Raw genomic sequence first — 16,937 nt, forward strand, 5'->3', positions numbered from 1 at the left:
TTAATTAAATGTTTCTGCTATGAATTACACAACTGTTTAATAATGAATATGAATTAGGAGCCTGAAAATAAAAAGTGATATATCAATAAATACTTTGGCTTGCCCTTTGACATACAGATTGTGTCTTCACAGGGAGGGTGACATAGAAAATTAGAAGAAAAAATTGGTGAGTTGGACAGTCTAACAGTTAATCCAGATAAGGTAAGGGAAAAATAATATAACCAAAATTCTGTTTCTTTAACACAGTTTTTGGAAGCTGCATTATTCACCTCTTTGCTTCATCTCCCTGTATTAACTGGTCTGTTTAGGTTTAGCTGTGTATCTTTCCCATGAAAGATGTAACAATTATTGGTTATCCCTTTCTACAAACAGACTAGCTTAAATTTATCTTTTGGTGGAATTTCATTTGACAATGAAAACATACATGAAGCATTTTCAGTAGTTCTGGGGACTAAATCCACAGTAATAAAATGCAAGTGGTATCTTAGATTCAGCTTCATTATACTGTGACATAGGATACAAAATAGAATGGCTAGTATCTGTTAACAAAGAAGTATTTTCTTGAAAAGAAAAAAGCAGCATTAAAATAACTTAACTGCATATATGCTAGGTTCAGATATAAGCATGTTGGTCTACTTGTTCTTAAGAACAAAATATAGACATGAATAATTATAGACCTGGATAATTGTGAAATACTGCATATGTGTGGGTGGGTGATAAAGAGGTGGGTGGGGAGATAGAAGCCAGATATGCAAGTTACCCATATCAACTCCTCTATGCAAATTTTCATCTATTACAGATGCTTTTGAATTGGGAAAACTCCTACCCTTTCCCATAATTGTTCAGAAATCAAACATGACTGGATAGTTTTATTCAAATTTTTTACTGCCTCCGCCTGGAAATTAGACTATCAAACTATATTTAACCTAACCTTTTATAAGTCATCTCTACTCGGAGTTCTCTCTCTCAGTATGTACTGAACACCCACATCGACAAAGATGACGTATGGAAATGCTTCCAGAAAACAGGTTGCCCTTTTTATAGGTGGTAGTTTAGAAAAACACTAAAACTTAGTGTTACTCTAAATCAAATATTAGTATTCAAAGGACTTTCATTAACTCTTGATAGCAAGTTCCTCTGCCAGCCATCTCTCTCCCTATAGCAAATCAATTTGTGCTGCTTACTTAGCTTGGTTAGATAAAACCAGATACTAGTTTTTAAAAGTACAGCTTTGAAGACTTAAAGCTCCAAAGGACAAAATGCACTTTTTTCCATGGGCAAAATATGAAGAACTCTATTTATAGTTTTGCAATTTTGAGAAAGAATTGTGGTAACCATCTTGGGCTGCTGGGATTATCTACTTTGGTGGTGCTGAAATATATTCCACTCTACTATGAACATTGTCTCTAGCCAAAAGAATGTGAGCCCGCAACACAAATCTATGAGACAACTTTGGCCTGGAAAATGTATCAATTCTTTTTATATTGATTTACACTGTAAAGAATTAAGGACGCTCATGTAAATTACTCTACATAAGTATTGCAGCTTGGGATTTAAAAAAAAAAACAGTTTAACATTTTATCGTGTGAACATGAGGTAGTCCATGTGAAGGAACCTCCTTTCAAAAAGCTACTCTGTATGTGATTGTGAGAGGGAGAGAAAGTGTGTGTGAAGCAGAGAGAGGAGGGCCAACAGTGGAAGGACTGGAAGGGTCATTCCATTCATTTGAGGGGTAAGGGATGTGATTAAGTGCAACTAAAACTCACAGACAAAACTAAGAGTCAAATTAAGCACAACGAAATTCAGTGTTGAAAGGAACTGGGAGCTGAACAAAATGTTTCATCTTTGGCTGTTGTAATTCAGTTCCTTTCTAGTCTAGGGTTGTCCCTCTTTTCTCATTTACTGAAACCTCTATTATAAGAGGCAGCAGAGAATTAGATTCTTCCTTTGTAATAGAAAAGAGTTTTAAAATTGTAATACAGTTAAAATATGTAAATAAATATGTGTTTATATGTAAAAATGTAAATTATCAGGTACTATTGAAAACAAAAAAAGCCACATTCAGAGAAAATAATATGGCTTTTGATGTTGATAACTTTTAGGGAAATCTAGCCCTATAATGGATTAAATTTGTGAAAAAAATGGTAAATAAGCGGTTATGTTTATTTTTGACAAGAATCATGTTCAGTGGATTCCTTGCTAAGCCATAGCAGTAGATATTTTGTACAAAATATGTATACATGTACATATTTTTTAGTTGCCTGGATGGTATTATGCTTGGTGATAATTACCTGAAGAGGTTCCCACAATTAATGTCTACTTGAATAGCTAACATTCCAGAGAAAATTTAAGTGTCTTAAAAAGATAAAACTCTGTTGCTGATCAATACGTAATGTATCTTCAAAGTTAACTATCTTTCAAGAAAGCTGAGCAACAGTGTCACGTGAATTTATTTTACTATTTAAATGAAAGGTTAGATTTTCAATGACCAAGATTAGTGGGTAGGATGAACGTAAGTAAACAGTCTATGGGTGAATATTTCATAATCACAACAGTAGTATATGCTAAATCAGTATCATGTGAAAGCTAGTGGGTGGGGAGAGAGGGCACCAGCAGACATAAGAGACACAAGGTTGTGGTATAAATCAGTGACTTTTATACTAATCAATGTTTTATTCTATCTCCTTAGAAATATGGATATATAACTAGTTAACTAATACAGCTAATTGATTAATGATAACCAAATGGCTAAGCAGAAAAGTAAAAGTGGGCTAGGCATACAGAATATTTTTAAAATATAAAAGCTTGTTATCTTTAAATATTTTATATGCTCCTGGTATTTTCTTTTGAAGATTAATTGCAATTGTGGACTTATTAAATTGACAGTCAGGCTTTCAGTTTATGTTTTAAGCTTTTTTAAAAAATGACTTGTTTTATATGAAATAGTGTGAATTGTGAATTCAGAGCTGCTTTTTTTTATTTTTTTTTTTTTTGAGACGGAGTCTCGCTCTGTCACCCAGGCTGGAGTGCAGTGGCCGGATCTCAGCTCACTGCAAGCTCCGCCTCCCGGGTTTACGCCATTCTCCTGCCTCAGCCTCCCGAGTAGCTGGGACTACAGGCGCCCGCCACCTCGCCCGGCTAATTTTATTTTTTAGTAGAGACGGGGTTTCACCGGGTTAGCCAGGATGGTCTCGATCTCCTGACGTCGTGATCCGCCCGTCTCGGCCTCCCAAAGTGCTAGGATTACAGGCTTGAGCCACCGTGCCCGGCCGAATTCAGAGCTTTTTAAAGGTTTGAACGTTTCCACAGATAAATGACAGGAGTCATTTCTATGATAAAGACATATCTGAAAACTACCACAAGGGGGCAGAAATACATCCTCTGACTACATAAAAATTTATTTTTATACCCAAATTTAGGTAATTAGTATTATATGTACTAATTAGTATTATATACATATATTTCATACAATATCTATAAGTATACAACTATACTATGAATACATTATAAATACATGAAGCCTGTGCATCAATTGACTAGTTGTTCCTATGTGTATTAGGTTAACATTGGCATAAACTATATGGTTTATGTGAAAAAAGAAAGATTCTCAAATATCTAAGCTTATACTATAAATGCCTTCTTAAGTCCCAAATGAACTGTGTGAAAACTAAATAAAAATTCTATCACTGATAGAAGTGGAAACAAATGTAGCCTAAAACAATAAGGAAACAATTTACCTCATTATTACAGAGCTCGCTGTCCTCTTAAAAAACAGGTATACAAGATTTAAGCTACTTGAAAAGTATTGATCTGAAAATTACACTTGGATTTCAATAAAGCAGAATTTTACATCCGCTAATGAGATATTAAAGCACTTATTTAGAGATTGCCCTTTGTTTTTTAAAATGCATTCTAATATTATACTATAAAAAATAATATTGCTTACCCCAATTGACTGAGGGCAGATGGTGGCATGTTATGTAGGTGTTGCTGTTGCCAGCCAGTTACTGAACCAAGGTGAAGAGCGCTGGCGGTGTTAAACCCAGACAGAGATGACAGGTCTGCACTACTCAGAGAGTACTCTAGATTTAAAGAATAAAACAATAAGGGAAAATATTAAATTCAGAAATTATCAAATGCTAAACAGAATAAACATTTTCAATTTCCAAAATATTCTATTAGGATTATCATTATTATACATATTTTTGATTTTGGGAGGAGGGGAGATAAAGCATCAATGATAATTTTAATTTAAAAGGAATATACTATAAACCAAAAATAAGTATTCCATGAATGCTTTGAAGTAATATCGTCTACAATTCTAGTTTATTAGAACTACAATCTAGTATAAAGGTATGTACATATTTGATGACGTAGAAATGTTAAACAATCCTGAGAAAGTGAGCTTTTTACTACATCAAAGAAATAGCTCGATTTTCTTGAAAGTGTGCTTCTATTTTGAACTCAGGTTGCGTGAATAAAACTTTCAGTCAGTTAAGAAAGAAAAATGTGGATATTCACTTTGTCTTAGTAAAGAATGGTAATGTTGCAGTGCTGTGGACAGCACAGGCCCTAAATAAAGCTTCCTAGTAGAGTAAAAGATAACTTTTTCATCTTGCTTTTCAATAAAAAGTATTTAGTGTACTAATTGCACATGACAAAGCTACTCACCGGTACCATATGTTGTTGAAATGGCTGATGGATATCCTCCCATTCCTTGTCCTGGTAAAGTAGGAGTTGCTACAGAGACCACTGGGGTAGCCAATGACTGAGCCGACTGGGAGTTATTTATCCTTTGATTCTTTTAAAGTAAATAAAAAGACATTACTGATGGAATATTTTTAAAAGTTAAAAATATTAGATTTCAGTATTAGTTTTGCACAGAAAGAGATAACTTGGTACAAATCTCATGAAATTAATCATTTAACATGTGTCTCTATGAACTCTGCCAACCCTATCATTTACAATCCTTCAAGAGACCAGCTGTTGCCATAGTAACCCATTACATCAGTATCTCCTAGGCAACAGAACTAGTAACAAGCACCATAGCTTTATTATGGGTAAAAACAGACTATGTTGAAAACTGATGAAATATGTATACTGTACTTCCATTGTTTCAGTTTTTATTCAAATGCAAATTTTAAAAAAATTAAAATCAACCATGGTAGTTTTTATGTTCAGTTCTACATACAGCAGAGAGCAAATGAGTAGGGGCTCATGTTATATTCCGACCAGCAGGTGGTGCTCTGACCACTTTGTTCAGATTCTTCTAAAACTTCCCTCAAACTAGATGGCAAAGCAGCTAATGCGAATATTTAACTCATTACAGTAAAGAGATAAACTATTCCCCACATAAACTTAAAATCATGAGACTTTAATTCCCAGAAGAAGAAATATTTTAGTTTTATATAATGAGAGAATATTTTTGTTTGAATTTTACTATCAATTGTCCTAAAATATTGAAACAGAAAAAAATAACCTGACATTCTTTTCACCTGTGAGTGATGCCAGAAATTAATGGTATTTAAACATAATCAATGTTGACATACTGTGGTAACTTCCAATATCTTTCAATTTTATCAAAGCTACCACCTCTTCCTAAAAGTAGCTTTGCACATGCCATTTGAGGGAAGCGCTCTCACCACTTACCAAAAGCAGGTCGACATCCTCAGACTGAGAGCATGCGGAAGGAGTTTTATTAATTAGTGTCCGTAAATATTTATAATTGGGCAAAATCTTTTCAACAAAAGGAAAAGCATCTTCCGATAGACACAACAGTTTAAACAGTTTTAAAACCCAGACTCCAAAGATAACTCCTTACAAAGACATTCTTTGTTTCCCTTAATGACCTGTTTGTCTCAAATGGGAACACAAATCTACCCAGTTTTCAGCCCAGGTCAGTGTCTCAATGTTCATTATTACATCACCCCATTTTGAAGGAAAAAACAAGACTGTGCTTTGAAACCTCACTTGCTGGAGGAAGGGGAGCTACACCTGGCTGCCAGAGAGGGACCTAACTGACCCATCACAGATTCCCTGGGACAGCATCAGTTTTAAGGGACCTGGAATAAATCTGTTGATAGAGATGGCTTGCCATGCACGGCCCGCACTGCTTGGATGTAGCCCTGTAGGAGGTTATATTTATTAGACCCAGTTTTTTCTGAAGGAATGCTGCATATTATGTGATTTTTTTTGGTTGATATTCAAAATTAATCAGCACTGTGCCATAATAAACTAATCATCTCGCAGGACTGTTGTACCCTGAAGCTTGCCACAGAGCAGAGAAAGAGAAAAAAAAAGAAATGTGTTTGCAGAGTGATCTAAATTTGTCTACTGAATCTTGGTTTTAAATGTTCTTGCTCTTAAGCAAAGCTAATTTGTAGAACACTGATGTAAGGCTCTTGGTTGTTGAATTTGGTCCCACAATATTATCTTCATCTTAGGCACGCAGACCCAGAAGAAAGAAAAATGACAGCGTCTGGGGATATAATCTCTATTTAAAATTTCTTATTTATCTATCTTTCTTAGAGGTGCTACAATTGTTTTTTGATGTAAAATATAACCTTTGTTCTTAAAATGCCTAGAATTTTAACACAATTTGCTTTTGAGAGATAGCTATTTTCATGAAGTACATATATGGAAAGATGAATTGAGGTAGTGCAGGCATGTGATGTATTAGATATTATCATTGCAATACATCTAAGAAAGGATTTGCTAATTAACAGGAGAAAGTTCATTTAGAAATTATGGAAAGTATTTTCTCATTGTCAGCATGTTGAGGACATAAATATTGTAAAAATACTATGTTGTGAAGTACCTCATTACCTATTATTACTCTGCTTATGGGACATAGAGATTGACTGATAGTAGTGTGTAATTTTTTTCCAGCTATAAATTGAAAGTCTTAAAAGAAAATGTTTTTCTTGTCCTAGAACATCAGCCTAGTGAAGTTCACTAGATTGTTTTTTTTTTTTTTTTTAACACGGAAAAGGGAAATGCAAACCAGTTACCAGAAATAATAGCTAAATACAAGCAATGCTCTGTCAATGGCACTGATGTGTTCATTTTCTGGGAGAATGTAAGTAATCCATCAAGTTAGACAAACATAAAAACAGCAAAACATATACAAAACGTTATCAATATTTATTTAAAATGTAGTTTTGTATTACCACTGATGGCATCGTATTCTTGCTGCCTGGTGGAATAAGAACTCGGAGATCTGGTTTACGGTTATTCATTCCTAAATTCATTGGGGGAGGAGATTTTGCTTGCATATTCTTGTTCAAGTTACCAGGTGAGACCAGCAGACCTGGTGAGTTTCGGGGATTGCCATACCCGTTCCCTGTTAAGAAAAAACAATAAAACACTCAGGAAGAAATCTAGGTCAAATATGTTTCCCAAGAATACACAACATGAGAATAAAAGCAAAAGCTTAATGGTAAGACACACATTGCAAAACCATAGGATGACTGATTTGACCTCCATGGGACAAGTAACCCATTCAATTATTCAATAGTCCTCTGAAGGAAGATTAGAAACTTTCTATGAGAAGACAGCCAATATACATCAACTTGCTCAGAAATCAGCATATACTTTTTTCCTATCAAAAATATTCAGGAAGAAAGTCAGACAGTAGTTCAGGGTCTAAGAAAAGCACAGAGCTGGTCTTGCACTTTAATTGACTAGCTTGGCGGAGGCCTGGCTGGCGTGACTCACTCTTTCAGTTCACTGGTTTGGGTTTTATTTTGTGTGTCTGTGTGTCCTTAAATGAAGAAAGGGCATACCAGCAAGACTGTAATTTCTAGGACATGCAGGAGGAGGGGAAGCTGCTTACACATTTTGCTGTTCAGTTCCGCTTTTCTCTGAGTGAATTCTCTCTATGGTTTCTCTTCCATCTACTTTGCCCTCCTCACTAAGTTCAGTGTATAACCCTTGCTTTCCTGCTCACACAGAACTTCAGAAAGCAAACTCCTTCCCTGGAGCTGAAATGAAGTGATGATGTCCCCGCTAAAGTGCTGATTCACCAAGGCACAGGAATAGCCATTGAACGGGAAGACTGCAAGGGTTTTCTTAGGTCTCTGATGTTCAGCACCCTACTAACAGAAAAGTGGATATCCCAAGGTCTCCGTTTTTCATATTTCAAAATATGACCAAGAGAGGTAGAGATGAGTTGATTACAAATGCCAGCAGAGCTGGCATGACAGCGGACTCAGAAAGACATCTGCTGACTTCCTCCACTGCCTCTGAAGGGAGAATAAGAGAAATCAGCTACCTGATTCAACAATCCTTGCTAGCTTGTTGTGATGAAGCGGTAGGAAAGGGCTGAGGTAGGAGTTTATAGAGCCTGGTAAGGGGTACTGAGAGGAACCTGTTAGAAGGGGACCCATGAAAAGAGAGGGATGTCAGAGACTCTGGAGGGATGCAAGTGTTGGCTTGTGGAGATCTTGAATTCCAGGATAAAAGGCCTTGGGTTTATACGGTGGAAATGAAAGTTTCAGAGTAGAGGTATGACACAGACCTCTAAGTGGTCAGAAAGATCTACTGGCATTGGTATACTCAGGAATTAGTAAGACTTGCTAGTGTGGACCAGTCTGGAGACTAGCTTGATGGCCTGAGATAGAGGCCATGAGGAACTGGGAAGGCAGGGCAAAGGTATATTTGAGGAGATATTTATGGGAACATCTTTAGAAGCAAAATATATTTGAGGCACACTGCATAAAGCACATTTGTTCTTCATATTCCCTTCATTTACCTGTCTCATTTTATGCATGAATAAACAGGCTGAATATGTAACAAATAACTACAAGATTAAGTCTGTCAATTGGATTATGAATAAAATTATCCTAGCTCCTGGGGTAAAAAAAATAAAAATAAAAATAAAAAAAACGAAACTGGACACCCCCAAAACATGTGGTGAGCACACAGGAGTCATTTAAGAAATGTTGGTTGAATGTGAATCTAAATTCCCTTCTGTAAGAAAACTTCCGGAAAATTAGCCAAATTCTCTAAAGCTGATAAATATGACAAACGCCAAAATTTTCTTTACAGTAAATTTGAACAGTATTCCGTGGCAAAAGCTGTTACAGGAAACAATGCATTTACCTTCTCTCACTAGAAGAAAAAAACAAACAAAAGAGAGTATGTTCACTTTAAAAAAATGCTTGACAAAATGGAGTGCTTAGAGGAGTTTTATATTTAATATGTCATCCTGAATCATTATTGAGAATATGGTATGAACTTAGTTTGAATTAATAGATTCTACGGGATAAAAAGAGAATGAGAACATCGAGGTCAATTCTGCTCTATACTTTGCTGTCAGCTGAAGGTCAGATGGACACACTAAAGACATATGTCACTTATCTATTAAGTCTGTGTGAGATCTGGTTTATATAAACAATCAAATGGAAAATTAGCTGGGTAATTTCAAAAGAAGGGGGAAAAAAAGATCAGTTAAGCAGTGCAATGAAGCTTGAATAGATCAGAAGAAACTAAAACCCCAGCTCGGTAGATGCCGATACTGGTTTGCATGGAGGAGTTATTTTGCTAAAAGGAAGTAAAACCGCTTCGTGAAATGTGTTGTCCTGTGATATGACAAGCACTGGGCCAGTGTGTGAAAATGGAAATGCCTCACGGAGGCCTTGAGAAAAGTTTTTTTTTTTTTTTTTTTTTTTTTTTGCATTTTCTACAGTAAACTCTCTGAGAAATTTCAACAAAGCCTATGTCTTTTTGCCCACATTTTTAAACAGTTATTCAGGGCAGCAGTAGGGGGAAAAAAGTAAACATACATTATAGTTTTTCATTCAATAAATACCTCAAAACTAAAAAAAATGATTTAAAAAGTCTTCTACTTTTCTCTTGGAATATTTCCTGTTATTTGGAAATTATGCCATTTTAGAAGATTAGTCACATATTTTAAGGTGTTTACATACTGAAATGTAAAATATTTTGAACTATGATGACACTTTTAAATTCATATTTTTGGAGTATTGAGTTATTTTTAAGAACAAATAAATTCTGCTTTTTGCTAGTGAATTTCTGCTGTTTCTAGCATATTGTGCCAGCTAGCATTTTGGAGCCGTATAATAACCATTTCTGTTTCCAGCCACCAAATTGTTATTCTTTGGGCATAATATAGATTCAGGAATGCAAGACTGTGGATCCTAAACCAGTGATATAGAAACCTATCATTTGAAAATCAATGATGAATACATGCGTGTGGTTTACTGCTAAGAAGAGCCTGCATTTAAACCGGCTGGGAAACCGCAGCCTCCTCCTCACTCAGAACGCTGCGGCCTGTGTTGAGCCTGTTGTCCCACCTTAAGATAAATTCACCAAAGAGAATGGTCGCATTTAAATTCAGGGGTCCGGGAGGTGGGAAACACCACCTCTCAACAACCTTCTAATATACAGATTCAACCTTTTTTCATGCTATGTTTTAAAATTACCCTCTGCCTGGACAATTATCAATTTAGACGTGACTGTATGCAGATGTCACATTCCTCTGACCACTTAAAGGCACAAAAATTATAAAGCAGGAGTGAATGGATTTCCTGATTATAGATTATAAGAAAATGAAGTACAGACCAACTTTAGAGTCAGTTTGTTTTATAGTTTCATTTGATTAAAAATATTGTTTCACATAAAAATAACAAATTTAAGCATATATGAGTTAACTTACATAAAGGATTGTAGAATCTACCTCTTCTGGTACAAGTTTGTATATACTCATATTAAAATTAGTGTCAATACATAGAACTTGAATGTGGTGTTAGGAGAAAAAACATTTTTCTCCCCAGTTAACTAGCAAACACTTGCTGCATTTTTTTTTTTATTGACTCCTATTTTAAGAAGTTGTAAATTCAAAGAACATATTCCTGGCTTAAGATATTATGAGGAAGGCATTTTGCCTTGTCTCACAGAGCTCACTTGAATATGTAGCTCTCTTTGAGCCCAAAGTTCTGAAACTTTCTTTTATTTGGATGTTTAGGCATTTTGAGTTTTCTTCACTTGTTCCTTTTTCTTTTCTAGAACTTTCAGTTATGAATACAAGCATATAAGACTAATAAGCACAAACAGAACTAGTCACTATGGACCATGGCTAATTCTGCCATTGGAATACCCATTTTTTAATTTACCAAACTGTCATCTTCCATCATCTTCCCTTCCTTCTTCCATCTCCATATCCAATGACATACCAAATCTTGTTCACTTTTCTTCAAAAATGCCTGTCTCTACTTCCACTGCCGCCATCTTAGCTTTGGCTTTCATCACCATTTGAATAAATATTTCAGCAGCTCTCCATCTGGACCTCCGGTCTCTAGTTGAGGGGTTCTTCACCAGGCCTTAAGAGGAGTTTCAGGCCTTCAGAGGAGTTCCTTAAAGCTGTATTCAAACTTTTGTGCATTTGTGTGATGCTAACCAACTCATTCAAGGAAGTCTTTCTAAACTGCTACTTCCATCATGTTCCTTTTTATACATGAATGCTTAACACAGTTGAGTCAGTGCCCTGCCGGGCTCTCAGAACTGTCTACAGTTGACACACTCTATCTATGAAATCTAATTTCCAATGGCCACAGCCTGCCTTATGGTCCTTGGAATATATGCAAATCTTTGCTCTAGCAGTTCAATAACTGGCAGTATTGGCTCTCCTGTTTAATTCAAATTTATCTTTTAAGGATCAGCTGAAGTTCCAACTCTTTCACGATGCTTTTCAGACAACTTCAGCCCACACTGAATTCACTCCACTCTGCTGCAATCAGAGGCAGTGATAATACACAGAATACTAGTTCTTCATATGTTTCAGGTGCTTTGCAAATAGATATAAAGAATATGCTAGAAAAATTAAGAATTATTCAGGAAAGGCACTAAAAGGTAAGTTATTGAGGGACAACGAGGTGAGAACTGAAAATGTAATGAGTAACTGGTTAACTTCAAACGTCAAGGGTCTCTTCTCTTTATGCTACTTGAGAACATTTTACATTTTAGATAATGATTGCAAACTGATGACCAAGTACACTATTGAGACAAACTGCTTATCAACCATGTAACGCGAAAGCCAGGAAATCATGTAAGTGCCCACCTACTAAATTTGTTTATAGAGGGTTAATTAAAGCTACTTTTCTACCTGTTGCACCTGTTAATCATTTCACAGCACATTACCTTAGCTAACTGCAAGTGGTAGACTCAAACAAGTCAGACATTTTCCCTAATGAAAATGAAAAGTTGAAGTCTCTGATATTTTCTTCCACACTGACGAGTACTTGCTGCCACAGGTTGTTGTTATATCAAGATAAATCTCAATATGAATTTACTCACACAGAACTTTTCACCAAAAGATGAGCTGCATGATATCCTAGGAAAAAGAATGGTGGCAGCATGGCTATTAAGAGTGAACAGGAATTTATCAGATAGTTCAGAGAGACGCTTTGTGGAGAGAAGGAATGCAGGACAGAGAGATGTTGGAGTTTAGAAGGAGGGGAATTCCTCTGAAGAGGAAACACTGGGTCTTTTGGAGCATACAGTTTTCCGAAGTTGAAAAAGAAGGCTTGGCTAACATGAACCTCTCAGATTATGTTAACTTCACACTGTAGGCTTTATACTAAAATTTTACCAAACTTTGTACTCTAGAAAATGAGCGCCTAAGATAGCTCCCAAGTTGTTAGCTTTGTTAAATTTGTGTTAGGAAAAGAACAATGATGGCAGTGGAAAGGAGAGACAAAAGGGGGTTGGACTGCTGTAGAGAAGCTAGTTAGAATTGACTTGCTCTAGAATACATGAGAAATGATGTCTGAATGAGGCAGCACAGAGGGAAAGATTTACAGGCAGCCAGGAGTTGGGGACAAGAAGAGATAAGGCAGAGAAATCTAGGTTCTACTCAAGATGTTTCTGTTAAGAGTTCCCTCAACCCTACTGAGCCTTAGTTTTCTCAATAGAAGTACTTCCCTAGTGTGAGAGAAGCATAAAAGTAATCTGAATGAGAGGCTCTCAGGTACTCATCTGAGGCAGTCATTGACAATCTTACCATCCAATAATATTAGCAATCACAAACACAGTGTATAGTATTATTTACCAATAACACAACATTAAGCATACACATTAACTGCTCAGAAGATTACCAGGCACTTGTAACTGCTATGTAAGTGTTAGTTATTGTACATGGATGTAAAGCACTTTTAATCCTCACAAGAACAACCCTGTGGAAGACTAATAGTATCCCTATGAAAAATGAGAAATGAGAAAATCAAAGAAAAGGGAGGTCCAGGAATTTGCTCAATGTCAAACACCTATCAACTGGTGGAGCTATGATTTGAATCCCAAGTAGTGTGTCCAGAGTCCATGCCCTGAAGTACAACACTACACTGCTCCTTCAGAACTGGTCATGCTGTGAGATAGTGAAAGCCTTTCTATGTCGAGTCCCATTTTCAAATTATGGGGATACAAATGAAGAGAGAACACGACTGATTTGTGAGACTAGGGACAGGACAGTCAAGGTTGTCCTAAGCCAGAGGTGATGTGCAAGTGTGAGGGACATGTTGTAACTTGGGCACAATAAATAGTAGTTCTGGTTCAGAAGACACTGAATTTGCATAAGGAGGCGCAAAATGGTGATGTTTCAAACCACATTTCTGGTCTCTTTCTGGATAAATAAATATTTACAAGTAGGAAATACTGGGTTTAGCTAAACTGAACACCAGAGTAGCTGCTTTAACTTTCAGTGTGCTATTTTGAGTGGATGATTAAATATACTTTTAAAAGTAGATTTTGTAATATTTAAATCAATAATGTTCTCCCCTGTAATATACTCAAATGGTAATGATGCTTACCTAATTACAGTCACTTTAGGAGACCAGCTTCTATCAGAAACACCCAATGTTACAGTGAAATGTCTAGTATTTTTTAGTATCCGCGATTAGTTGTTATCTGGAAAATAACTTCTAATATATAAATGCACAAAAATAATTTAGTAACTTGTTAATAGTATCTGATTTTGAGGGATTTGAAGCAAATTGTCACAGGAAAACATTAAGCTGAACATATAGCTGGACCTCTGAAGTATCGATTTGCTGCTTTTACTTCAACAAAATGTTTTACTCACTTTTTTAAAAAAATTAAAGCTATTTTGAAAACCGTTACAGCATACTGGGTTGTTAGACAGGAAATGTCACATACATAATAATGCTCACTATCATCAATTAATTTTATATTTAGTTTTAAGATCAAAAGTTAGTTTCCAATATTAGGATACTGTTTTATGCCTCAAATGAACATACATCTTTTTATTGAAAATAACTTTAAATTGTGTATCATAAGCTTGCTCGTATAATCCCCTACTCTACTGGAAGTGACAGTTGAAAAAAAAATTAGTGGAAAAATATGATCTTCTAGACTTCAGACCTAGACTGAAAGCCTGAAACCTTGTTACATGTGCTAGGAACTGTAAGTTACTCAGCTGCTGTGTACCAACATCAGGTTTTTTTTTTTTTTTTTTTTTTTTGAGAAAAAAGGTATTTTACATTGAATAGCTCTAAGACAAAAGACAACCACAAAATATTCAGGGGTCAGAAATCTGGGAATGATGAAAATTTCAATATGCTTAATGTAGAATGGGGGCAAATCAGAGTTCTGATTCTTACCTTGCTAAAGACTCCTGATTAGGGATTCTTACACACAAAATAAAGGCTCCACTTTTTCTGGGGTTTTCTTAGGGAAATTATATAATAATGCATAATGTTAGACTATGAAAAAACTCCTGTGAAACCTCAGTGCATTCTGTGGTATATTCTTAGAGAAATACCCCAAGACTACACCAAAGCCAGAACTATTCTTGGCCATACCAGTTTGGGGGCATGTTCTAAAAAGAGAGCTGTCTCTTCTCTTTGACCCTGTCACCTGATGCTAGACCAAAGCTTCAGGAATTTCATATCTAGCCTATTTGTCCTTGATGTTTCTTGGGCTGTGTTTTGTTCAGCGATTGTGTGTGTGTGTGTGTGTGTGTGTGAGAGAGAGAGAGAGAGAGAGAAATTAACAGTCTGTCAATGAGACAATGAGCTTTTACCGTACAGCACATCCTATGTAAGCTCCGGATTATGAGGGAGAGGTAAAGAATTTTTATTTATTACTAAGTTGCTTTTCCAAAGATTCAGAGTCCATAAAGTAGGTTTGTGTTGGCAAACGACTTTCTCATTTGTCCTAACGGTAATGTGGATTTAGGCATCACCATCCCAGCTTTTGACAGATGAGGAAACTGAGGCTTAAGAAGTTTCCGTTACTTGACTGAGATCACCCTGTCAGCAAGGAAGAGAGCTTTGATTTGAATCCAAAATGCAGGTTGCTACCACTACATTACAAAAGCTAGATATTTGAGATTTAGCATGCATCCTTGTATTTGCAAATAAGGAAGAAATTGACAATCTGATGTTTCCAGCATACATATATAAAAAACCCAAATATCATTCTCCTTTGAGTACTGATTTACTGAAGGGATAGTTTTTAATTGCACCATGAAAATGCTATTGAACCACACTATCTTTAAAAAATTCCATTTAACTATGAATGATAGATTTATGACTCATTTAATTGTTCACTTCTTGAGATTTTGGGGCTGTCTCTTTGCTAAAAATGAGGGGGTGTCTTCATTATTGACATAATCGCTCATTCTTTCAGTCACTTTTATAAACAAAAATATTGAGACAGTATAAATTAGAGAGAGCGTGACAGAAGAGAAAGAATAATTACTTGTGGTTTTAACATTTACACAACTGCTGCGAACACATCAGAAGTTCATAATGTTCAAAGTGAAATGTGTTGCACTGAACTGTACTGCTCTCACATTCTGCTTCAGATTTATTAATACATCTGCTTTACTTCCACCCGTGAGGATAGGAGCCCTGCGCTGGACATCTCTGTGAAGCCTACTGGTGTGCTCCCTTCATCACACATTTCATAAATACTACCGGAACTGCATTAAACTAAACACTATAACCAGGTAGGCTAGAAAAATCAAGAATGTAGATGATTATAACCATAGCTCACATTTATTCATAAGCACTTACTCTGGGGCAGAAACTATGTTAGACGCCTTGCATCAATTATCTCATTTAATTTTTACATCAATCCTGAAAAAGAGGAGTTTAACAGACTTTTCAAGGGCAATAGTGCCATTCCTAAAATAATTTGTAAACACATACTTTCCTTGGTTGTTTTATTATTTTGAGTATCTGCCTCTGGAATCTTTCCCCAAACTTCAAAAATTTTGCTCCATGGTTTTACAGTTTTCACTGAGTTGCTTAATATTAGACCCAACTAAAGATTCAGTTTTCTTGATTGTTAGGTAAATTAAGGTTGTAATGTTTGAATATGTAAACTGGCCATATATTTAGTTTTCTCTTACTACTATATTATAATATTCTATACTAGTGTAGCAGGGTTTTTTCCCCCTTACACTTTAAATACAACATAATTGGTTCTTTATCATAACTGGAGATGGTGGGTGGACTCTAGGGTCAAGAAATTGTAAAAAGAAGGCATAATGTCTAGCAAAATGAATAAACTTAAATATTGAGTTAAAACAATTGAAATGGAGCAATAATAAACGCAGTGAATACTTAGCACCTTTTGGAGGTATCGGTTGGCTACAAATTTAAACTGTTTATCCAAGGTTCTTGGTACAATACTTAAGTTTAACATAGCTAATGATCTTTCAAATATGATACTGTATCATGACTAAATACTCTTTGGATTGAAATTCGACTGAAACATTCTATGTAAGTGTAACTGCAAAATTTAAGTGATTGGCAAAGGTTTGTCTAAAAACAGCAGATTATACTCTTGGCCGACAGCCTTGAAGCACCGAGTGAGAAAGTCCCTGGTAAGTAAAAAATTGATTTCCAAAAGTGGGGGTTTTTAACCACATCCCCCCTTCAGCATCTGCTGTCTAC

General features: G+C 35.8%; 1 protein-coding gene across 21 annotated transcripts in view; it reads right to left on the reverse strand.

The window, feature by feature from the left end:
• The window catches only part of MEF2C (myocyte enhancer factor 2C), a 163,079-nt gene that overhangs the window by 6,594 nt on the left and 139,548 nt on the right, over positions 1-16,937 (reverse strand). For all 21 annotated transcript variants that reach the window (XM_023215038.1, XM_023215027.3, XM_023215036.1 and 18 more), the window contains 3 exons: positions 7,170-7,342; positions 4,672-4,801; positions 3,947-4,082 (listed from right to left, as the gene is read on the reverse strand). In XM_023215038.1, coding sequence (XP_023070806.1) covers positions 3,947-4,082; positions 4,672-4,801; positions 7,170-7,342 — 439 coding nt within the window. The remainder of the gene's footprint in view (positions 1-3,946; positions 4,083-4,671; positions 4,802-7,169; positions 7,343-16,937) is intronic.

This window comes from Piliocolobus tephrosceles, chromosome 4 (genome assembly GCF_002776525.5).
Source record: "Piliocolobus tephrosceles isolate RC106 chromosome 4, ASM277652v3, whole genome shotgun sequence".
NCBI lineage: Eukaryota > Metazoa > Chordata > Mammalia > Primates > Cercopithecidae > Piliocolobus > Piliocolobus tephrosceles.